The 24973-nt window shown below is 40.4% G+C and overlaps 2 protein-coding genes across 3 annotated transcripts; both read right to left on the bottom strand.

The window, feature by feature from the left end:
• Positions 1 to 106: 106 nt before the first annotated feature.
• Positions 107 to 5643, bottom strand: LOC146562215 (carnitine O-acetyltransferase-like). Of its 2 annotated transcripts, none has more exons than XM_085293781.1 (14): positions 5481 to 5643; positions 4077 to 4346; positions 3774 to 3892; positions 3072 to 3125; positions 2762 to 2927; positions 2459 to 2633; positions 2170 to 2348; positions 1972 to 2072; positions 1765 to 1884; positions 1537 to 1659; positions 1306 to 1441; positions 1159 to 1221; positions 939 to 1076; positions 107 to 825 (listed from the first exon to the last, which is right to left on the bottom strand). In XM_085293781.1, the coding sequence occupies exons 1-14, from the start codon at positions 5505 to 5507 to the stop codon at positions 610 to 612; spliced, it is 1887 nt and encodes a 628-aa protein (XP_085149907.1). In that variant the 5' UTR covers positions 5508 to 5643; the 3' UTR covers positions 107 to 609. The 2 variants fall into 2 exon arrangements, with proteins under 2 accessions (XP_085149907.1, XP_085149908.1); XM_085293782.1 differs by lacking the exon at positions 5481 to 5643 and adding an exon at positions 5335 to 5458.
• Positions 5644 to 6438: 795 nt separating this feature from the next.
• On the bottom strand, positions 6439 to 7552 carry LOC146562214 (immediate early response gene 5-like protein). The gene has a single exon (XM_085293779.1). The coding sequence runs from the start codon at positions 7392 to 7394 to the stop codon at positions 6516 to 6518; it is 879 nt and encodes a 292-aa protein (XP_085149905.1). The 5' UTR covers positions 7395 to 7552; the 3' UTR covers positions 6439 to 6515.
• Between the last annotated feature and the right edge of the window lie 17421 nt (positions 7553 to 24973).

Genomic DNA, 24973 nt, shown 5'->3' with positions numbered 1-24973 from the left:
TTTACAGAGTCCTGCACTCACACTCTCAGTTGTTGGTCAGAGACTACACACCCTTTGTACAAAGGCAACACCCCTGAAAAAGGAAAATAAGAAATTACAAGAAGGCTGTTTCCCTGCAGATTTACTTATCACCATACAGTTCTTGTGGTTCATAACTGCATATTATATCTTCAAGTGAAAGTGAAATGAAAAAGGATCTTACTGAAAGATCCTTTTTCATTAACTGTTATAACTATATGCAATTATTTTGACCTTAAATAAACAATAAACAAACCAAAGCACTCAAAATCTTTAACTTAAGCAAGGACAAAGTCATTTGGAAGATAGCACACAGAACTGCTGAAGTATAAAAATGGAGGGCGTACTTATACTATTACAGTTAGTAAATAATGCTCATCTAAAGTTCACACGCACACCTATATATAGCTCTATCTCAATACTGATAGTCACACGGTAAATTTCCCATAATTCCTTTAAAAACTGGTTTCCCCATAGCTCCAACACACTCAGTCCATTGCAGGTCTGTGTCAGTGTGGTATTGTTCCAGGTTCAGCTACAGCCACAGCCCGGCGGGGGCACAAAAACACCGTGCCAGGTTCCTGTGTGGAATCACTGCTTGGCTGTAGCTGTGTCTTCCAAGAGAGCTCTCATGTCCAACAGTGCTTCCTCTACAGCCTGGGCAAAGTTGGCAGCATTTGTCTCCTCGCAGCTGTTAAAGGCTGTGATGGCGATGTTGATGTGCTCATCCATGGGATTGTAACACACTCCATAGCCATCTGGCACCATTGGACCAAAGCACATCACACAGTCTGTCTTGGAGCCAACCTGGACATCGAGACGGGAGGGATGAGGGCAAACATGCAAGTAAACAAATATTACAACACATTATCCTTTGCTCAGCAGTAACACACTGGGGCTTTTCTTAGATGCAAATATACCTGGCTGGTGGAGAGATTAAAATGATTAGCCACAGCATAAGAGGTGTCCATAAATATCTCAGGTATAGAGGTCAGGTCTTCTATGCTCTGCCTCTTGAGCCCAAGGAGGTGTCTGTCAATGGCCTGCCCATGAATTGCCTGAAAAAGCAATGGTGAGCATGTTAAAGTGATATTTATCAAGTAGTTAAAAAGTGGTTGTTTTGGGGATTTCAGCACTCACGTTGTACGTGTTTTCTTTATGCGTCTGAATGGCCTTCTGCAGCAGTGCCAGCTTCTCTGCGCTCTGTTTGAACATTTACTGCTCAGTTTTTACGATCACATTTAAAATGTTACATCGCTTGTGAGAGCCCATCATTTTTACTAGTACCTGTTTAGCTGGGTCTTGCATTGCCTGGACAAATTCAAGTGAGTCTGCAGTAGTTGACCGGATTGCATCTGTTCGCCCATATTTGAACATTCTTAAGGAAGCACTCTCATAGGTAGAGCAGCAAATATTATAGATCCTGGATTGAAAACAAAAAAAGTATATCATGCGGTGCACTCAGTGTCTGCATCCCACGGGACCTTTCCCCCCCTTTCAAGAGAGCGGACTTCTCACCTGAAGTACGCCAGCTGAAGAGCCATTTGCACAAAGGCATCTGGACTGAGCTTATGCTTCTTTGGCACATTTTTTCCAAAGTGAGAAAACACAAGCACTTTCACATCCAAGTCGTGTACCATTCTGACAAAAATGAGAAAAGAGGGAGTCAAAGAAAATGTCTGACATCAAAGCCCAAATGACAACAGCAACAAGAAAACTACATTCTGACTGCACAGCATGACATACATGTTCATATTTTGTTTGGCCTTCTCAATATCTCTCTTGACCTCAGGTGTAATGTTAAAACGCAGCTTCTGGGGCATGGGCAGGGGAATCATGGGAGCGCGACGGAATTGAGTCCTCTGCCTGTTGAGAAAAACGTGACCCGCCGAGTCAGTGTGAGCTCATCATAAACACGAAGAAACACTAGTCTAAAATCTGAAATAAACTTACATGTATTTAACAACGTAATCGATGAGAAACACAATGGGTGGACCCTCAGCAGGTGCATGTTCATACACCAGTCCACATGCACCGTCTTCACCAACAATGAACTGAGGACGATTTGCAGGTACATTCAAATTCTCAACCATTGCCAGAATCCTGTTTATTACTTTGGATCTGTGAGTCATTGCGCTCTTTTAAACTGACCTGTAGCGTCTTATCAAACCAGCGGTTGCCACTGTTCCAACGAGCACCTCCTCCATGCAGAATCTGGGCAGCTACGCGGCTCAGATACAAGTCATCAGACACCCGCAGCATTGGAGCATCCAAACAAACTGTAAAAATACTTTTCTGGATGGCACGAACTGAGTCTTTATTCGTCCTATCTGAGAAGAAAAAAAAAAGGGGGAAATGGAACTTGTGAATCACAAGATTCTAACAAAAAATGCTTTCTATCTATAGAATACATCTGGCTGATACTGTGGCTTGTCCTCACCCTTAATCAGGTTATTATAGGCTTTTCCCCAAGTGTTGCGGTGCTGTGATGTGAGGATGCCAATCGGTTCTTTGTTAGTCTGCAAAGAGGAGTTCCAGATCTTCTCCAGCTGCATATACATCTGATCCACTGTTAGTGGAGTGCCATCACTGTTGTACACATCTAGGACAAAAAACTAGAAGAGAAGCCGGGTTGATTCAGTAACAGATTTAGTTTATTACTCCTTTTCTTCATAATGACTATAAAAAAAAAAAATCAGGATCTTTATAATTGAAGAAAGAACAGCAGTGCCATCTAGAGTACCTGAAAGTTGTGGACCACAGTGATGTGAGTCGGAGGTGTTTTTCCACTGGCGTGATTTACAACGATATCTCTCTTTGGTCCAGGAATACGACAAGAAGACAGGATCTGGTAATACTGGTCCATACAAAGAGGCTTCCCACTCAAATACTCTACAGGCAGAGTCTGACTACAACACAGTAACTAATATTATTCATTTGCAGTTTTGAAAAAAAAACAAAAAAAAACAAATAAAAAACAGCTGCAGGCCATGGTGATAATGAGCTTATTGCTACAGCAGTACAATGTTTGTATTGATTTCAGACAAACTCACGTGTCAATCATTTTTTTAAAGTCCAAAACTCCTGCAATTAATTTGGCAGCAAACCTGCAAAAAAAAAACAAAAAAAAAAAAAACAAGTCAGATTATAGATTACTACACATAATGGTCAGTGTATGCTTTGTTTTGCATCAATGCTCCAAAAGCTAGCGCTCATATATAGTGTTCACAGATGGAACAAAATCAGTCATGAACTATGGAGAGGAATGGAGAGGAACGCAGTTAAATTTTTAGAAGCTAAAAGTAAAAACAAAACAAAAACAAGCACTGGCTTGTTTACCACAGTCTCATATGTTTGGCACATATATTATTATCATCTTCATTGTTATTTTTGCATTACATCTCCATGGTGCCCCTATGTTCACTGCATATCCCATGGGTCACAGCATTCAAAAACAGCTGAGCAATGGTATGAGAAGCCCTGGGGCTTTAAATAGCCAGCATGTGGAGGGAAGACTGTGCAAAGGTCAGCTTAAAATGAGCTTGTACTGTAACTTCAACACAAAGTAAATCACTTTTTAAAACAGCTTAATGGCTGCACTTATATTCAGACAATTAAACTTTATAACTGGTACTGCTGGAGCCCCGAAAATTTACTGCACGCATTACAAGTGCTGGGGTTTTTTTTAGTGTTTGTGGGCCTGTGATTATTAAGATAAGCAGTTTGGATACTGTAAGGGCATGCTGGTTTCTCACCTCATTTGACCTTGACGATCATGAAAGTGCATCTGGGGCAGGACTACTCCAGGGCTGGTGTAAACTGCCACCGGCATACGGCAATCCAGGTAGGCCGACTGCATCCACCATTCTGTTAACTACACAAACACAGCTGTAGTCAGACCAGGGCGAAAAAAGAATTACTTTAATTTCTTAAACAGCCAAATTAAACATGTATTTAGTGTATGTAATTACAAAAGACAGATTCTTCTGTCAAAAGACTGCTTTTACACTCATCATGTCTACGGTGACACATAAAGTTAAATAAATCCATTTATCTACCCAGTTGTCCGTCTTGCGTGCCCGCCTTTCCAGTCCCTTTTGAAGCCTTTCTCCTACACCACCCTTAAGGAACTCCTGTACCACCTTCCTGGTGTGATCCATCTCTTCATCACTGATGAGGGGTTCCAAAGCTGCGAGGTAGCGCTCACACGTTTGATTCAAGGGTGGCACAGGTAGCTTAGGCAGACCCTCTTGGTGTGTCAGGGGCCTTGCAAGGATCTGCGTTACGGGTCTGACTAGGTGACATGGCTTCACCATACCTGGCCGCATCTATAAGATAATATCTTGTTAAGTTAAAAACTCTTCTGTTTTTTCTGCTATTACACATTAAATTGGAGTATTACAAATGGATTTAGAAAGTTGAAGGTGTCATTGCTATTTGAAGCCCAACAGACAGTTAAATATATAAATAGCCCAGTACATTCATACATGAGTGTGAATACTGAAATGTAATCTTATTGACAATCTCACTGGGGCTCGTTAACCCTGCAGATTAATTGAATCTCTTTAACCTCAAGTGTCAACATGTTGTTTAGTGCATGCAATCTAAGACTGCAGACATTAATGAGTCGCTGCAAACTGGTTTAAGCAAGAACTAGCTTCGGGCGTTGCGAACAACGGTAAATAACTTAGACAGGCTCGTGCTTTACAGTGAGATGATGATTTGGTGCATGAAAACGGACACCAAAACAACCGACAGAAGCAGCTATACTATTCGGACTAACTGGTGTTAGTCTCTGCCAGCTTATAAATAGGTTGACACAGTTGAACCTTCGGATGGGAGCTACAACAAAAACACATCAATATAAAGTCGTTATACGATTTATTGACAAAAAATAAGAAGATACATTCATATGATATCCCATTTGATTTAATATTACTCCAAATAAGGTTGAATTAAATACGTAACGGTTAGAAAAAATGTAGGGATATTTATGTCAAGCTGGAACACAACAATTAACTTCCGGTTAGCGATATCAACATAAAGTTATTGCTAAATATTTTGTGTATTTATTGCACGCCACGACAGAAAAGATGCAAGAATGTGGATAATACTGGGGGATGACTCCGAGTCACATTGCTGTTTCCCATGTCACGAACTAAGCTAACGCTAAGTTACTCTATGCTACGCTAAGCTAACGCTATGCAAAATGTTAGCTAACCCCCTCCCCGAAAAAAAGAAAAATACTCCGTTATATTCCTTAACGCACAATTTAAATGCACACGTTGGGTGAACGTAAGTTACATTTTAACCTACTGTTGCCACATTGTTGCTATTCTGCACAGCGCCCCTCCCTCTTCACTCACTCACTTGACCTGATGTCGCAAAATCAAACGTAACGTTACTGCGCTTTTTTAACACGCACTTAAAACACACGCAAAGGGGGGAAAAGGAGGACTCACCGCGGCTCTGACAAAAACACCCAGCATCTTGTCAGACGGACGCGCTAAAAACTTGGACTGTCCCGGGAATATAGATGGGGAAACCCTCGGGCAGTCATGTCTCAAGGACAAGCACTCTGCGCTCAGCTGTCCGCCCCCCGTCGGATACAGCAAACAAAACAAGCGCTCTCTCTCCTTGAAAAGTGTTTTTCTAGGTGGAGTTTGGCACACGTGAGACTGCTGTTTCAAAACAAATAATTACACTAAACCTCTACCCGCATGAAAGCTTCCTCAGCTCATTGTTTTATTCATTTTAGGAAAAATGGATTCAAATGTTCCACAAGAGCTGCTAATAAGCATTTGTCTTTTACTACTTCTGGTTATTGTGTTCAGAAATTGCATATTAAAACCTCCAAGTTCAGTGAAATGATGGCACATTTACTACTAATAATAATAATAACTGTAATAATAATAAGAAGAAGAAGAACAAAAACACAAAATCTGTCTGTATTTCTAAGTTGACCGCTGCGCCCTCTTTCCAAGTAATTTGAAGTCAATGCATTTGTGTTTTTAGACTGTTTGTTTTATTGATTAATCAAAGCAGGCCCTGATATAAATATATATTTACATAATAAGAATAAGAATAAGAATTCTCGTTGAACTGTTGCACAAAGCTGCACAGATCTTCTCTGGCCACATGGTGGTAGTCGTCCAACATCTTTCCAAGGAGAAAACAGCATTCACTTATTTCTCCAGGAAATACAAACCAGTGACTCCGGTTTTCCCGCAGAAAAAAATAATTTAACAAAAAATCACCACCACAAAATAATATTTAAATAAAGGTTACAGTTTAGTCATGCTGTGTAGAAATTATTCGCACTAGCACAGGAAATGTCAATGTGCAAAAAGTAATGGAAATGCATATGACCATTCTGTATAATTTCAGCACTGTTTTTGTATAAAAAGTCCAAGAGAGAACTGCAGTCGTGTCATGATTTATTTAAAAGCAGCAAAATAAAACGATACAAAGAAATTAAAAACACATAGTCATACATATCAAAATGCTTCGATTGCTCTGGTCCAGCCGCTGCCTGTTAACAGCGTGTGTTTTAAACAAATTGTTTGAGTGGCGAATATTTGCTCAAGGTCCGTTTGCTGCCAACTCACAAACTCAGATAGCCCACCTGAGCCCAGCACCGAGATCAGGTTGGAGATGTTTGTGCTGTCCAACTGGTCAGAGTCTGAATGTGAATCATCATCACTCCTCATTCTTTTACACGGCACTGGCGCAAAGTCTGGCAAATAAAACTCTGGATCAACGATATGATAACTTATGTCAATCTTTCGCTTTTTTGTGTAGCACTGCGCGCCCTGCGGCTGTTTGGGCTGCGCGCAACAGTCTGTGTGGAAGTATCCGTTCGTGACAGTAGTCACCACATGGGTGTCCAAGTCCAGGACAGTCTTTTGGTTGGCTTGCGTGTTCGGGATAGATAACTCCCAGGAGGATTTGTCCGCACAGCTCCAACAGGCGTCCGAAACCATGAGGTCAGAGTCACTCGGTGAATCCATTGCGCAGGCAGATGCGCCTTGGTGCGCCACCTCTGCAGGCTGACCGTTGGGCTGGTGCGCTCCGCAGTGCCAAGTGTCCGACTCAACCCCAGTAAAGTTGCAGTAGAAGTCATCAGCCAACTCCGTGAAGCTCCCCGTCCATTCGAGGTATTCTTGCCTTTCTCGGACTACGGTTACATCCTCGTACGGATTCGTCCTCTGCATCTGCGACAAGTTTTTGCTCATGTAGAACTGCCTGGCGTTTCTCAGTACGTACGTTACCAGTAAGTTCTTGTGGAGCTTGATGCCTCCTCTCTGCGTCCTGGAGCTTTGGATTTTCCTCAAAGAAATGGAGATCAGATTCTGTGCTTCAAATGCACACTCCATCCTCAGTCGGGCCACCCTTTCTTTGCTCTCGGTCTCTCAAATCGTTTGTTTCCAAACTGGTGAAATAGTGATGCCTTTAGTTGAGATTCCTATCAGATTCGTGTAGACTGTGTCCATAGCGCTCCATGTCTTCCCAGTAAGGGCATGGATTTGCAACTCTCATCTTTCCTTGCCACGCCCTCACGTACACATTGTCCAATGGGAGGGAGGAGGTGCTTCTGTTATACGCAAATATCACTACTAGCCTCATTCAAAATGCACGTAGGAGCAGGCAAGCTGTATTTCACTAAATATGATCTTTTTAAATCTCAGTGCAGACAAATAGGAGACTTTGGAGTCCGCACTAAAACAGAAAGCAATGGAAGGTGGAAGAACAAGCAGAGGCGAATGTAGCGGGGTAGTACAATAGAGTGAAATAGTGTAATGGGATGTAATTTATAAATATAACATGTACTAACATGTAATAACAAATAAGAAAAATATTAGATGATGTGGATGTAGAATATAAGTAGAGAGGATGAACATTAAAACAGGGTTAAGTTGCATTTTATAATATCAACATTATCTACTTTACTCAGTTTCTTGACTGTTCCAATCATGTATCTTATTATTTTCCAAAACAGTTTATTACTTTATCATTTTATATACTGAGGATTCTTTCTCTACTATATTGTTACATTTTATATTACAATGTGCTACCACAGTACAAGACTATACTATACTACATTTTATGGCTGCTTGATGGCAAAAATCACAATTACACTTAACAGGATCAAAGCCGAGATTATAATGATTGAATCTAAAAGATAAAAAACTGATTCTATTATTTATTTAATTGTCTTTTAAACAATTATGAGAACTTAATTAAAAAAAAAAAGCCCTAATTCCCCAAAATCAACTAAATAAATACATTTTAAGCAAATAATAAGGTGAACTAAAGAAGTTTGGGAGAGAACAATATCACTATATTATATGGTATATTGCAATATAATATGATATGACACTATAAAACATGGTACTATGCCACGTTATTCTACATTATACTATAGTAATCCAAAGTTAGGTCCAAAGATTGTTGGATAAAGATGCTATTTTTTTTTTAAATTTTACCTCTGTACACCACCATGATGAATTTTAAATTAAACAATCAAGATGCAGATTTTCAGCTTTGATTCCAGACGTTTAACAAAAGTATTACATTAACTGTTAAGGAATTAAAACCATTTTCATATATACATATATTTAGTCCCCCATTTTTAGATGTGCAAAAGTAAATCGACAAACCAAGATTTGTTTTAATACTTGGATGAAAATCATTTGCAATCAATGACTGCCCGAATCCTAGAACTCATGGATACACCCAAAATGCTGTGTTTCCTCCTTTGAGATGTTCTGCCAGGTCTTTACTGAAGCTGCCATCAGTTGCTACTTGTTTGTGGTTCTTTTTGACTTCAGTTTTATATTTAACAACTGAAAAGCATGCTCTACTGGGTCCGGATCAAGTGACTGACTTGCTCAGTGAAGTATATCCCATTTTTTTGTCTTGAGAAACTCTTTTGCAGTTTCCTTTGGCTCATTATGTGTGTGTTGTCTGATCAGTTTTTAAGCATTTAGTTGTACCCAGAAGTAAGTATAGCCCTGTACCCTTCAGAGTACTTCAGTACACTTCATAATACTACTTTTATAAGCAGTCTACTTCAATCAATAAACACTAGTTACTCGGTGCAATTGGCAGCCATGTCCATGGCATAATAATGCTTTTCCTAACCTTTCCACTTCCATATTTTTCTTTCCCCATCATTCTGGCACAAGTTAATCTTGGGTCATTTTTAAAATAACTTATTTTTTCCAGAACTGTGCAAGTTTTTTTTAAATGTCTTCTGGTAAAGTCTGCCCCTCTTGTTCTTGAGTGTAACCAGTGGTTTGCATCTTCTTGTAAATCCTTTGTATTCGTATTCACGAAGGTCTGCCTTGATTGTAGACACTGAGAATGAAACACTTACCTTCTCAAGACTATTCTCGATGAGGTTAGATGGTTGTAATTCTTAAACAGTTAATGTAAAATGTTTGTTAAATCCTTTGAATTAAAGTTGAAAATCGGTGTAGAGTATGGTTTCTCTCTATTTATGCTCTATAAAAATCACCTCTACAGCTTATCTATTTATTTATTTATTTTATTCTGACATTTTCCCCACTAGCATTTCACTCATATTGCCATTTAGCTATGTTACTGTATTGAGTTTACTTGTCTCATTTTTCCTGTGATTGTAACAAATAAAGCCCCTCTGCACATTTAGTTTGGCTGCTTTTTGTGTTGGTATATTAATTACAAATGTGCTCGGTGATTTTTTTTTAAAGTACTTTCTTTGTTAGAGACTCACAGTTACAGTTACAGATATCCGATCTCCCAGTTTTCCCTAAAGCCACTTTTACTCTGTCTTTCAATACACTAGAATATGCTGCCCATAAGCTGTAGTTTACTGGATTATTCTTATTTCACATTAATATAATAAACCTATTATCTGTGCTCTGATTAAACCAAGGCACCTTAACAGTCTAGGATCTATGTTTTATATTCTATGTTACTTGATGATGATGAAAAGGTTGGGTATGGGAACATGACTATATTCTATGTAACAGTATGAAGAACGTAATGTAACCAAATTCAAGAATTATATAAATATGTTGTTACTTGTGTTACAAGTTTCTTCACTTATCTGTGCACATGGCAGAAAGAAAGAAAAGAAAGAAACAAATCATTTTTTTGATTTGGTTTCAGTTTCTGTGCAGGAGGAGGGCCATGGGGGAGTGGTACAGCAATACAGGTTGTGATCAGTGAAGCTATGGACATTAATTTTATGTTTTTTTGCTCAAAAGGATGAAACCATGATGATAAAGTGGAAACTGCATTAAGGACATAAACAATCACATTTTATTGCTTACAAAACTTCGGCTCTTTGCATGCATCTGCACAGACAGCATGCAAACACAAAGACAGCCAAGAAGCCAGATTGATATTAATGCTGAGTGCATGCTGACCCCAGCCCAGCAGCCAGAGCCTGATCTTCAACAGGTAACAAAAGCAGTGATGAGCAGTCCAGCTTGAAGTCTCTGTTTTTATCAGTTCATGTTTCTAAAATAGGACCACTCTCTTTGGGCTGTTTTTTACCTTTTCTTTCTGTTGTTACCTTTTTGATGAAACATAAGCCTAAAAGAAAGATGTTATGTCTGTCCTCGTTAGGGTAGGGGTTTGTGTTGGTGTGTGGGACTGGAGCCTCGGGTTTAAGCTGTAAACTGACTATGTCATTATGAGACATTTATGTGACCTTTCACGGAGTAATGAGAAAGTCTTGTAACGAGCAGTCTAACTACTTTTATTAAATTTTTTTTAAAGTAATGTGTAATACGTTACTTTTGCTTCCGCTTCCAAAGGGTCTGCTCCATTTTTTCCTCCTGCCACATCTCTGCCACTTGAGCTTTTTTTTGCCATTCTGTTGTGATACTAGATCCCACCTGCAAGTAATTTCAGTGATATGGATGGGTGGCTCCTTCAAGTCTAAGCCCCATCTAACACTACCAGTCTTGCTTTGTTTTAATCAGGTCACTCATTCCCTTCACAGTCTTATAGATTTCAGTGCCAAGTAAACTTAATGCACATAGAAGTAGCCAAACAACTAGCTGTCCCATTCATTCCACTGCAACCTCCCATTCCTGCCACTGCTCTCAATAAACAAGTTTTTGCTCTGATCACTCATGAGACAGAACCAGTCCACTCAATCTAATCCGGTAATCATTTGAAGACTCTCTCATTCTACATTTTTGATTCCCCAGAGACCCCTCTGATCCTTGGTTATCCATGGCTAAAGAAACACAAGCCCCATATAGACTGGTCTGGTGATAAGATCGCAAGCTTTTCTGTCTTGCCAACTGCCTAAAATCGCTACTACCTTCCGGTTCACACAAACCTCCCTCACCAATCTTCCACCCCCCATATCTGTCCTCCAACCCTAAAGAGTACCACAACCTCCAAGAAGTTTTTAATAAAGACAAAGCCTTGTCGCTTCCCTCTCTCAGGCCCTACGATTGTGCCACTGACCTTCTCCCCGGGGCTCTGTTACCCTCTAGCTGCCTCAACAACCTGTCTCAGCGAGGCAATGGAAAAATATATTTGTGCGTCATTGGCTGCCGGCATCATCCATCCTTCCTCCTCCCCAGTAGGTGCTGACTTCTTCTTCATTGCCAAGAAAAGTAAGACGCCTGCATTTATTATAGGGGATTAGACAACATTACAGTTAAAAACAAGTGTCCATTACCACTCATCAACTCCGCTTTTGAACGCATCCACAGGGCCACTATTTTCGCCAAACTAGACCTCTGAAACACTTATCACCTCGTTCATATGAGGGAAGAGGATACATGAAAGACTGCATTTAATATGCCATTGGGATATTTTGAGTACTTGGCGATGCATTTGTAAATGATGTGTTGAGGTATTTTTTTGAACATTTTTGTCTTTGTATATTTAAATGATGTTTTTTATTTCTTCCATGTCCCTTGAGGAATATCAGATCCATGTTCATAGTATCCTACAACGTCTCCTGGAGAACTGCCTGTACGTCGTGGCAGAGAAATGTGAGTTTCACTCTTCCTTGATCTCTTTTCCGGGTTATATTTTGGCAGGAGGACAGACCCCTGAAGGTGCGGGCGGGAAAAAAAAGTCCCACTCCCACATCTCTAAACCATCTTCAGCGTTTTCTTGGATTTGTTGACTTCTACCGCCATTTTATCAGGAACTACAGTCTGGTAGCCACAGCTCTTACTCATCTTGGTCCCCAGAAGCTGAGGCAGTGGACTTCCGGTTTTGGCGCGGTAGCAAATGGCTGCCTGAAAGTTTCGGCTCCCCGCCGGGTGGAAATAATCCCCTTGGAAGATAATTCAGACACAAAGAACAGTACCTAAACTTGACATGGATGGGGATAAACAAAAAAAGCCTAAAGGCAAACCAAGCTCGGGACGGGAAAAGGGAGAGTTAGCCGAGGAAACTCGCAGCGGAGAGGTGAATAATGGCGAAGCTAGTCCCTCCATGCTAGCTATCTACGATGAGATCCGGGCTCTGAGATCGGACCTTAAAAGTGAAATGAGTGAGTTTCGACTTTCTTTCCACGATGATATGAAAAAGGAACTGAATGAGTTTAAAGGTGAAATTAACAAGAAACTTCAAGAAACTACAAAGGAGCTAGCGGCTACCACGGCAAGGGTAGAGGAGGCAGAACAGAGGATAGCCGAGATTGAAGAATGGGACACGGAGGTTAAGGAGGCACTCGCACTCATGATGGAGAGCCAGGAGACCCTGAGAGCAAAGCTGACCGAACTAGAAGCACGCTCACGCCGGAATAATCTCCGCATACATGGAGTACCGGAGGGATCAGAGGGCCCGGATCTGATAGAGTTTGTAACGAAGCTGATAAGGGCTCAAATCGGCCCGCCGGTTGCGGAAACAAACCTCGGAATCCAGCGCTGCCACCGGGCGCTCGCCCCAAAGCCCCAAGAAGGCGCTCCGCCTAGATCACTGGTGCTGTGCTTTCTGGAGTACAGAATAAAAGAGATGGTACTGCATTCAGCGTGGAGAAAGAAGGATGTCCGCTATGACAGGAAAAGGCTTTACTTTGATCAAGATTACCCCCCAGACATCCTTAGGAAAAGAAAGGCGTACGTGGGGATCCTGAGAGTGCTCGAAGCCAAGGGACTCTGCTTCCAAATGCCAGATCCAGCGAAGCTGAGGGTGTTTTTCGATAGCCAAACTCTACGAGAACGCGACAGAGGCAGCCGAAGACCTGAAGAAGAGAGGATTCTGCCTGGATGAAATCAAGGAACCAGGCCCCACGGCGCCGAAACAGCAGAGACCAGCAACGTGGGAGAGGGCCGGCGCAGATCGCAGCAGAAAGGCGGTGGATCGGCAGAGGATAAGAGAGAAACTACGGAGCTTCCACCGGGCCCCTCCGGGAACATCCGACTCCTGCGAGTGAAAACAAGAGGGTCTCCACATCCCCTCTGGAGCTTTGCAGTGAGGTATCCTGCTCTCATGCAGAGAGGAGGTTGAAATATTACTCCTCAGCAAATCTACCAATAACTCGAAATCTCTTCTGCACATGACAGTTTAAGCTGAACTCTATATCTAAGAGTTTCTACCAGTTCATCTCGTATCCCATATATGACGCTAACTACAGTGATTATTTTACTTTTATTATTATCTGGGTCGAATATATTCAGGCTTTTGGATGTTCAAATCACATCTGTAGCTCTGCTCTCCGCATATCCTGTGAAGAGTCTTTTTTTGTAGTTACTCCCTAAGCTTGTTAAAGAAGGAACTTTGTACCGGTTGGGCAATTCGGACGTAATAAAACAATGATACTGGTGCTGGGTATTTTCCCTGACACTGGAGGGAGGCCCTCGTCTGGACCGAGGATTTCCTCTCAACTCGAGGCTCCACCTGAACTTCGGACTTGGAAGTCTTTGATTTTGTTTTTTGGGATTACTTGTTTGTTGTTCTTGTTTATGTTCTGGTCGGCATGGGTGATGTTGCACAAGGGACCACAGCCTGAAAAAGTCGTATGCATCACCCGGAAAGTAAAATAATCACGTTGAACGTAAATGGGCTACATAATCCGATTAAAAGGGGCAAAATAATAGCCAAAATGAAACGTGAGAAGCTGCATGTAATTTTTTGGCAGGAGACACATTTATCTTCTTTAGAACATGAAAAATTGAAAAAACTTGGATTCCAGCATACCTACTACTTGTCTCATAAATCAGGCCGCAAAAGAGGAGTAGCCATATTGATCCCCAATGCTGTTAATTTTGAATTGTATTCAGAGATAAAGGACAAAGACGGGAGGTTCGTTTTGGTAAAGGGTAAATTAGAAGAGGAGGAAGTAACATTATTTAATGTATATGCCCCGCCAGGAAGCACCAAATCCTTCTATAAGAAGCTACTTGATTTAGCGGTCTTGGAAACACGGGGAGTTTTGATTTTTGGTGGAGACCTTAATGTTCAACTCCAGCCAAAACTAGACTCATCCAACCACCGGCAAAAGAAAAATTCAAATGCTATCATGGTCCAACACATGCTTACAGAATTGGGTCTGATTGATGTGTGGAGAGCCTCTCATCCAGGGGATAAACAGTTTACCTGTTACTCTGCGTGCCATTCAGTATATACTCGTATTGACTATTTTTTTATGTACAAATCAGACTGGCATAAGGTCGAGGAATGTAAAATTGGGGTCAGAGATTTATCTGTTCATTCAGGTGTGTATCTAACCCTGCGCCGCGCTAAACAGCGGACAAATACACTTTGGAGACTCAATACCAGTATTCTGAATGAGAAATCAGCACAAACACAAATCCAGCAGGAATTTGAAACTTATCTACTAAATAATGACAATGGCGAGGTATCTCCAAATACTCTATGGGACGCAGCAAAAGTTGTCATTAGAGGTAAGATTATTGCCCTCACAGCACACAGGAAAAAAGAAAAGCAGAAAAGACTTGAGAAGCTACAGGGGGAGTTGAAATCGTTAGAGTCTAGACATATTGCCCAAAAAGACCCCCAGATATTGGTGAGGATGAACAAAATTAAACAAGATTTAAACAGCATTTACGACGAGGAAATTGAAAAAAAGCTCAAATTTACAAAACAAAAGTATTATGAGACGGGACCTAGGGCGCTGAAACTTCTGTCGTGGAGGCTGCGAAAACAACAGGAAAAGAATAGAATTCATAAAATCAGGAACCCTGAGTCACAAATTATTTGCAGTAAACAGGAGGACATTCAACGGGCATTTGAACAGTATTACAAAGACCTATATACCCAACCTCCCCTAGTAGAGAATACAATGATGGAAGCCTTTCTAAACTCATTAGACCTACCATCTATAGGAGAATTGCAGGATAAAAAACTCATGGCTGAGATAACTGCTGAAGAGCTGCATAAAGCCATTTCCAGGCTGAAGGCGAATAAGGCACCGGGCACAGACGGTTATCCGTCCGAATGGTATAAAGCATTTAGGACACAACTAACACCAGTGCTGCTTAATTGCTTTAATCATACACTAAGAACAGGAGTAGCCCCACAATCTTGGAGAGAAGCAGTTATCTCAATTATCCCAAAAGACGGCAAAGATAAAAAAGAATGCAGCTCGTACATGCCAATCTCTATCCTTAACGTGGACTATAAATTATTTGCTTCAATATTAGCTAAGAGACTGGAATCAATTATCCCGGAGCTGATAGACTTAGATCAGACAGGCTTTGTCTCAAATAGACAGACCCAGGACAACCTGAGGAGAACGCTACAAGTGATGGATCATATAACATCAGGAAATATTAGTGCAATGTTGGTCAGCCTAGACGCCGAAAAGGCATTCGACTCGGCGGGTTGGGAATATCTATTTAGGGTACTAGCAAGATTCGGATTCAAAGATGGCTTCATTTAATGTATCGAAGCACTGTATCACTCCCCAACAGCCAGGATCAGGATTAATGGGCACCTGTCTCAAAATATTGCTTTGAAGCGAGGGACACACCAGGGCTGTCCCTTGAGCCCGTCCCTGTTTGCCTTGTACATTGAGCCTTTGGCTCAGGCTATTAGAGAAAACTCTAAAATACAAGGAATAATGATCAGGGGTGAAGAACACAAGACTTGTATGTTCGCGGATGATGTTCTTTTTATTACAAATCCTGAATCTAGTTTGTTCCAATTGATGACCTTACTAAAAGCCTACAATCACTACTCTGGCTATAAACTAAATATTCAAAAAACTCAATCCCTTACGTTCAATTATACACCTCGACCGGAAACTGTAAAGAAATTTAACTTCAAATGGGACTCTCCCACAATAAAATACTTGGGAGTAAACCTAATGAAAGACATGTCTAGACTCTATGAAATTAATTATTGCCCCCTCAACAAAGAGATCAAATCTGACCTAACTCGGTGGTCTCTCTCCTCCCATTGGATATGAGTAATAGAATAGAAATAATTAAAATGAACGTTCTGCCTCGAATCCTCTATCTCTTCCAGTCACTACCCCTGGAGATACCCCAAAAACAATTTGACGAGTGGGACAGATGGATCTCACGGTTCATCTGGAACGGCAGACGACCGAGGGTCCAGTACAAAACGCTGCAACTAAAAAAAGAGAAGGGAGGGAGAGCTTTGCCGTGCTTACACGATTACTACTACGCCGCACAACTGAAGCCCCTGGTAAACTGGTGCTCCCCAAACTTTGAAGCTAAATGGAAAAATATGGAAATTACACAATTAGACTTCCCACTACAGTCACTTTTAGGAAATAAGAACCAAGCTGAAAAATTTTACAAAGATTTGAACCATTTGACCCGGTTCACCCTGAAACTATGGTTCAGGGTAGTGGGGAAACTACAAATAGAAAAACAGGCTAGGACCTTGAATTGGATAGCTTATGACCCGGAGTTTGTGCCTGCCAGGCTGGATGGGACCTTTAAACAGTGGTCTCAGAGAGGAATTACTTCTTTTTGTTCACTAGCAACAAATGGGGGATTCCAAAGCTATGAAACCATCTCAGATACATATGGACTGGCAAAGCATGACTTCTTTAGATACTTGCAGGTTAGAGACTATTACAACAAGACGTTACTAATCAGAGATGAAAACGAATACGACCTAATTCATATCTTCCAAGAGGCATACAAGAGAAAGGACTCTAAAAAGATGGTCTCAAAAATATACGGTAGTATACAAGCCTCTAAAAATCACTCTACGTTGTACATTAAGCAGAAATGGGAGAGGGAATCAGGCTCACTAATTTCAGAGGACAGCTGGTGGGGAATATGTGACTCTCAGGCTACCACTGCAAATTCAAGGTCCTTAAGAGAGTTTGGTTGGAAGAATGTAGTGAGATTCTTTATCACTCCTAAACTCACAGCTCGGCAAACAGGCTCACAGAGCCAGGGCCTATGTTGGAGAGGTTGTGGAACCCCCATGGCAAACCATTTTCATGTCTTCTGGGCCTGCCCAAGGATCCAGCCATATTGGGGGGAGGTGGCCCTTGAGATATACAAAATAATTGGGATTAAAATAGTCTACTCATTTGATACGTTGTATCTTGGCAAATTGCCTACGGCACTCCCACATAAAGATAATTATTTATTGAAAATACTTTTGGCTGGCTGCAGGAAGGCCATAACCCGAAGATGGCAAAAGGCAGACCCTCCAACTAGGGCCCAATGGCATGGGATAGTGGAAGAAATTTTTGGAATGGAAAGACTTACCTTTGCCCTTAGACTCGAGCTTGAGAAATTCAAGAAGCTCTGGGAAAAATGGGTTGTGTACTCCCTTTGTACTGAATAATTGAATATTACCATGATGTAAGAAGATGCTATTACTGGAATTGTGTATGTCTCCTATGCTGACCGTAAGTTTTGTATTCTCATACTGTAAACTGACAAATAAAAAGTTATAAAAAAAAAAGAAAGAAGCTGAGGCAGCTTTGTCAAACCGAAACAACTCTTCAGCTCTTCTGTACCCGTCCTTGTCCACCCAGATATTGTGAAGCAGTTTATTGTGAAAGTGGATGTCTGTGATTCAGTTCCTGGGGCTGTGCTCGCTCAGCAGTCTGGACCTCAAGGTAAGCTGCAGCCTTGTGCTTTTTTCTCTCACTGACTAACACCCCCAGAACAAAATTATGATGTGAGGGATTATGAGTTACTCACTGTCAAGTTAGCCTTAGAGGAATTGTCACGTTGGCTAGGAGGAACCGAATAACCGTTTATTATTTGGACCAACCACAACTTACCCTAAAGCCACCAAGAGGCTCAATGCTCACCAGGCTCATTGGTCTTTGTTTTCTGGCCGCTTCAGTTTCTTCATTTCTTATCATCCAGGTTCCAGAAATATAAAATCCACTGATTCTCTTCCAACAACAACCAGATTCTCTTCCAATTCTCTTCCAACACCGACCAGTCAGAACCTGAGAACATCCTCCCATCACCATGTAGACTGGGCTCCCTCACCCGGGGAATCAAGGAGACAATTCACCAGGCTCTTCTGGATGAACCAGACCTGGTTTCCAGCACTCCCAATAGACACTATGTTTCCAGTCTGCCCGATCCGCCATCATTAATTGGATCAACGACCCTCTGGCCTTCTTCAACCATTAGCCATCCCTTGGATTGGCAGCATCACAATGCTGACCACTGCCAGATGCCTGCTTCCAGGTATGAACCCAGACAGAAGGCATGGTTCACCACATACTCCCGTCTCACCATTGTTTATTCTTGTGTTTACAATAAAACTTGTGAAAACCTTACGCTGCTGCCACATACTTTTTCCTCGGTTCTCAGGAGGATATAACAGGAGAGTTAAAGACCCAAAAAGCTCATGTCATGGGCTTTCTTGCTTCCGCTTGCAAAGACCATAAAAAGGTTTAAAAAAGAAGAAGCAATGCAACATGATTAAAATACAAATGAAGTAGAATACAAATACACATAAAGTGTCTGATCATTACCAAATCAGTGGCTAATATGAAACCAAATATATAATAATTTATGTAAGGTACTGCCATTTCATTTTTATTTATTTTCTTTAAAGTGGAACAGAAATCTGGGGTTAGGGACTCTTTATACTTTGACACTGTCACCAGTGTTATAAACAATTTTTTGTAACCCCAAATCCATGCAGAGAGGTGGCAAACGTAACATGTATAACCATTAATAATATTTCTATGTGCAAAATGGGGATAATTGTTTATGAAAAAAGACACGTGAATCAAACTCGGTATTGTAAAATACAACATAATACTCTTCTGTTAAACTACATTCCTGAGCCTGCACACGTGCCAATTTGCACTTTACAGTATTAACAGAGCATGATACCCATAATAGTGACTGTCATCCCGATCCACCTATTTGGCAGGAAATCAAAGTCACATCCAGGTGTTGATGTAAGCCATCTGTGTCTATGTGTACATACAAACAGATGTGGGGCACATATGTCAGATAATTTCTCCACAAAGAGCTTTTAGACACATGAGAGTTCATTCACACTAGATCTGCTGTTAGAGGCAATCCTAATAATATAACCGTTAGTGTCAGACTGTACATTCATAATTTACTGAGAGCAAAGCCACTCTAAATCCACGGTGTATCTAGTCACACTAAGTTGGCTTTTAAAGAATTGTATTAGCTCAAGCTACTATAGCACAGCATAGTAACCCAAATGTACCCAGTTCACATATCTTCGTTATTTATTCTGTTAAGTTGAATTACTGCAAGTAGAGAAATTTCTTGAATTAAATTCAAGGAATGCCACTGATAAAAGTTCACTGAGCAATTGGGTTCAATTATTGTTCTTTCAGTTCTGACCATAATAATTATTATTGTTATATTTGCCATAATCAGACAGCCACAAAGTATAATAAAGTATAGCTTTAGGGAATATATGGTGACTGTGGCTCAGGAGGTAGAGCAGGTCATCTAGTCATAAGAAGGCTGGTGGTTTGATTCTTGGCTGGTCCAGTCAGCATGCCAAAGTATCCTTGGGCAGGATGCAGAACCCCAAGATGCTTCCGATGTGTGCATTGGAGTGTGAATGCAAGACAGAAAGCACTTAGATGCAGAAAAGAAATTAAATGGGTCAATTTACCAAATTTACAATATACAGTTAGCTCCATGAGGTTTCCCCACATTGGAATTTAAATCAAACAATCAATATGTGACTAAAGTACAGACTTTCCATTAATTTAAGGGGTTAAACAAAAATTTGGCATAAACTGATTAGAAATTGCAGCTATCAGTGTAGACAATCCCTCAGTCTGAGAGGCTGAAAAGAAACTGGATAATTGACTGACAGTTTCATGGTCCCTTGTTATTTCATGACAAATAAAGCAAATATAATATTTGAAGATAATTCAGAGTTTGTATTTCATAGCTTTGCAGTGTAGGTAAAACTTAAGAAGTGTTCAAATAACCAATCTAGTACATTCTTAAAAAAGAAGGAATGCACTGGAAAGCTCAGCAACACCAAAAGTCCGGAAAGACCACAGAAGACATTGAAAGTGCATGATGACAGACTTATGTCCACACTTTAGAAAGACAACTTTTCATCAGTTAACCAAGTCAAGAACACTCAGTGCTTATATTTAAACTTCTGTTTGTTTTTGCAATTACCTTTGAGCCTTAAATAAGGGACTGTTTTTAAAAATAGGCATAATTGCTAAGCAGTTAATGCTAAGTTTTTGTAAAACCCTTTGAATTAAAGCTGAAACGCTGCACTTCAATCACATTTAATTGTCTGAATTAAAATCCATTGTGGCAGGGTCCAAAGGCAAAACTGTAAAACGTCTGTCTTCTGTGTCTTTGTCCAACATTTTTATATGTATACGTTATATGTTATATGTACAATATAGGCATAGTGATATTGGAACTAACTGCAGAATATAACTACATAATTTATAAATCAGATCCCATAGTTGATAAAATGTCATTGCTATGCAGTAGGATAAATAGTTGAAAACTGAGCTACCGAATTTCATTCAAAAGTGTGAAAGAGAAGGCACACATTTATGTTTGGAAATTTTTAATCAAAGTAAATATTCCTGGACATTTTCAAACAATTTCTAGTGAAATTGTGAGTCTCTTTTATTTATCAGCAGTTGTTACTTCATACAGCTACAGTTTGACTACCACTGAGACCAAAAGATAGATATGAGTTCATCTTGTTTTTACAAAATAATTCGTAATTGGGATTTAAATTACACTGATGCTTTAGCAGCCTAAAGTTATTGAATAAATATGTAAAATCCGTGCAGATGTAACAGAGTCATAAATCACATTGTTATAATTACACAAAATGTGTTCTAAACCCCAAACTGCTCCTTTTATACCTGACTTTTAGGACCTCCAAGCCTGTAGTTGTGTTCATTATCAGTTAGAGCCCCTCCTCATTCTTTTCTTCTTCTTCTTTGGTGCAATACTATAAATACAGTGTACCCCTTTTGCCTCTCCCCTTTTCCTACAATTCCCCTGTGGGAGAGGTGGGTGTCATTTCTTTCCAACACCCTGAAACACACATAATTCATATTTAGCCACCCTGATGTTTATGATTGCGATGTTAGTTCAGTTATTGTCATTATTAAGCCTGTTTTTGTAAGATGTTATAAGTGTGTAGTATGTGTGTATCATAAATGTGTTTTAGGCGCCATAAATGCTAGCATGAATATATACTCCTTGCTAGCTTGGGAGCTGTGGTGGGTTGAGCTAACCCTCTTCCCCACTGTTTGTATTTGGTCTAGGAGCTGGAGTGGGCAAATTATTTACTTGGAGGTCTTTCTTTCTTTTACCTTTTTTATCAGGTATGTCGGATTTCATGTTCATGTTCTCCCCGTGTTTGCGTGGGTTCTCTCCGGGTACTCCGGCTTCCTCCCACTGTCCAAAGACATGCAGCTTGTGGGGATAGGTTAATTGGATAATCCAAATTGTCACTAGGTGTGAATGTGCGAATGAATGTGAGTGTGAATGGTTGTTTGTCCCTGTGTGTTGGCCCTGGGACAGACTGGCGACCTGTCCAGGGTGTACCCCGCCTCTCGCCCTATGACAGCTGGGATAGGCTCCAGCGCCCCCCGCAACCCTGAAAAGGATAAGCGGTAGCAAATGGATGGATGGATGGATGGATGTCGGATTTCATGTTGTTGTTTTTGTTTTATCTTATGTCAAATATGTTACGTGTAAATGCATATTTTATGTTTAATGTAAAAATAAATGCCAGCCCTTTTCCTACAATTCCCCTGTGGGAGAGGAGCTGGAGTGGGCAAATTATTTACTTGGAGGTCTTTCTTTCTTTTACCTTTTTTATCAGACACAACGCAGAATCACACCGGTTACACAGATACTTTGAACATTGATTTTTTTTGTTTGGACATGTAACATTAACAATCTGATATTTTTATTCCAGATTTCCCCTTAATGTTGACAAAGTACTAGAAACACTGGCTATACAGTGTCAGGTAACACAGACACACTACGAATTACCGCTTGGAAAGCTCACAGAGCTGAGTTGACATGAATACAGTAAACATAAACAAACCTTTAAAAGTAAGGAAAACCAAAGTTTAAAAAGTGCTGTAAGCATTACTTCCAGCTTTCAATTAGACAAGCATTTTTGTGTGTTTCCAGTTAATACTTAAAAAAATAACTAATAATGCATTATTATAGTGCACACTTTAAGTGATAAATCTTAAATAATATTCAGTATGTTCCTGAATGAAGTAGTAAACCTCACTCAAACATTTTGTTGACGGGCCCTTCTGATGTTAGGGTTATATGGATTCATTTAATTTTTCACTTCAAGATTCTACCAAAAACAATACGCTATAATCAGGAAAGTGAAAAGAAATTGCTTGATATTCTTGCAAATTTATTAAAAGTGAAAAACAGAAATATAACATGTACACAAGTATTTACTGCCTTTGCCATGAAACTTAAAATTGAGCTGTTTCCTGTTTTAAATGATAAATTGTCAGGTGTTTGATTGGAGTTCACCAGGCACCACACATCTCCTGGCCAATGCCATCCCTACAGAAATGGTGGTGGTAGCGTCATGCTATGCTTTAGGAACTGGGAGTCAAGTCAGGGTTGAGGGATGAACGCAGCAATGTACAGGGACATCAGAGCGCTCCGGACCTCGGACTGGGAAGAAGCTTCATCTACCAGCAGGACAATGACCCTGAGGACACAGCCAAGACATCCAAGGAGTGGCTTTGGGACCACTATGTTTATGTGCTTGAGTGGCCCAGCCAGAGCCCAGACTTGAACCCAACTGAACATCTCTGGCGAGATCTGAAAATGGCTGCGCACCGACGAAGAAACTGACCCAAAATAGGTGTTGCAAGCTTGTAGCATTATACTCAAAAAGACTCGAGACTGTAATTGTCCCCAAAGCTGCTTCAAAGTAATTAGCAAACATCTTTGAATTGTCATGTACACGTCATATTTTTTATCGTTATTAAATTTGCTAACTTTTTCCACTTTGTCATTAAGGGGATATTGTGTTTAGAATTTTGAGGTGAAAAATAAATTTAGTCCATTTTTGAATAAGGCTATAATATGGAACAAGTGAAGCACTGCAAACACACAGAAGATGGAAGTTCTTGGTGAAATTGTCATGGCTTAATTCTCTATTCTCTTAAAAGATTATTTTAAATTTCACAAACTGTGGACTCCACGCCCCACACATACCTAATCTTAAAATGAGACAGATATAGGAGTGAGCTTAAAGTGCTTTGCTTATCGATAAACAGTTAGTTGTTGAGTTGGGCTCAAACTGAAAAGAATCACTAGTAAACAAAGAGAATTCACTCTGTCCTCAGTGCTTCTTCTTAAACTCTAAGCTGAGATGTGCAGCTCTGTAGAAGATGCACACAATTACTTCAGAGGCGGGGTGCTTTATTTACATATGCAATATGCATAAGCAAGGTTACTGTGAGGGTGAAATAACCGCGAGATAGAGGGAGGGAAACGAGGAGGGGTTTTGTGTGTGTGTGCACTTGCTTGTGTGGGGTGGTGATGGAGAGAAGGTGTGTGGGGTAAGGGGGGGGGAGGCAGAAAATTGGTGTTATCAATATTTAACCAAGCCTTCCAGCATATTTATGGCAGACAATAGAGCAGACATGCAACTGTCTCATATGAGTGGAAGTATATTTATTACAGACTGAAATAGAGGCTGTAAATAGGATGTTCATTGATATAAATCCTTTGCCACACTTTCGTGAAACCAACGAGGATCCCATCACTTGGTACACAAGGCTTACAGTAGATTTTTACTAAAACTATTAATGCACTACTGTGAAAAAGTATTTGCGCCCTTCCTAATTTATTTTTTTGTTATGTTTCAGACCATAAAACATATCTAAATATTAGACAAAGAAAGCCGGTGTAGATATAAAATCTAGTTTTTAAATGGTGATGTCATTCATTGAAGAATAAAAGTTATCCAAACCTAGCTGGCCTTATCTGAAAAAGGAATTGCCCCCTAAATCTAATAACTGGTTCTGCAACCACTGACAGCAAGAATTGCAACCAAGCTTGGCAATGAGTCTTTCACATTGCTGTGGAGGAATTTTAGCAAATTTCCTTTGCAGAATTGTTTCAATTCAGACACATTAGAGGGTTTTCAAGCAATAACAACAATGTTTAAGGTTATGCCTAAGGTAATGTTTAAGGTTAAAGCATCTTAATTGGATTTAAGTCATTTTGAGCCATTCAGAGGTGGACTTGCTGGTGTGTTTTGGATCATTGTCCTGCTGCATAACCCCAAGTGTGCTTAAGCTTCAGGGCATGAACTGAAGGCTCGACCTTCTCTAGTAAAGAGCAGAATTCATGGTTCCATCAATAATGGCAAGGCATCGAGATCCTGGAGCAGCAAAGCAGCTTCAGTCCATCACACTACCACTTACATGGTGTGGTAGTTTTTCTCCAGATGTAACAGGATTCAAACCCTCCAAAAAGTTCAACTTGTGTTTCATCAGTCCAGAGAATATTTTCCC

Source organism: Mchenga conophoros, linkage group LG12 (assembly GCF_057382185.1).
Source record: "Mchenga conophoros isolate Kocher_MC1m ecotype Shallow Benthic linkage group LG12, M_conophoros_male_GT1.1, whole genome shotgun sequence".
NCBI classification, from domain to species: Eukaryota; Metazoa; Chordata; class Actinopteri; order Cichliformes; family Cichlidae; genus Mchenga; species Mchenga conophoros.
The sequence above is the reverse complement of the archived record's forward strand: the minus strand, read 5'-3'. Positions and strand labels throughout refer to the sequence as shown.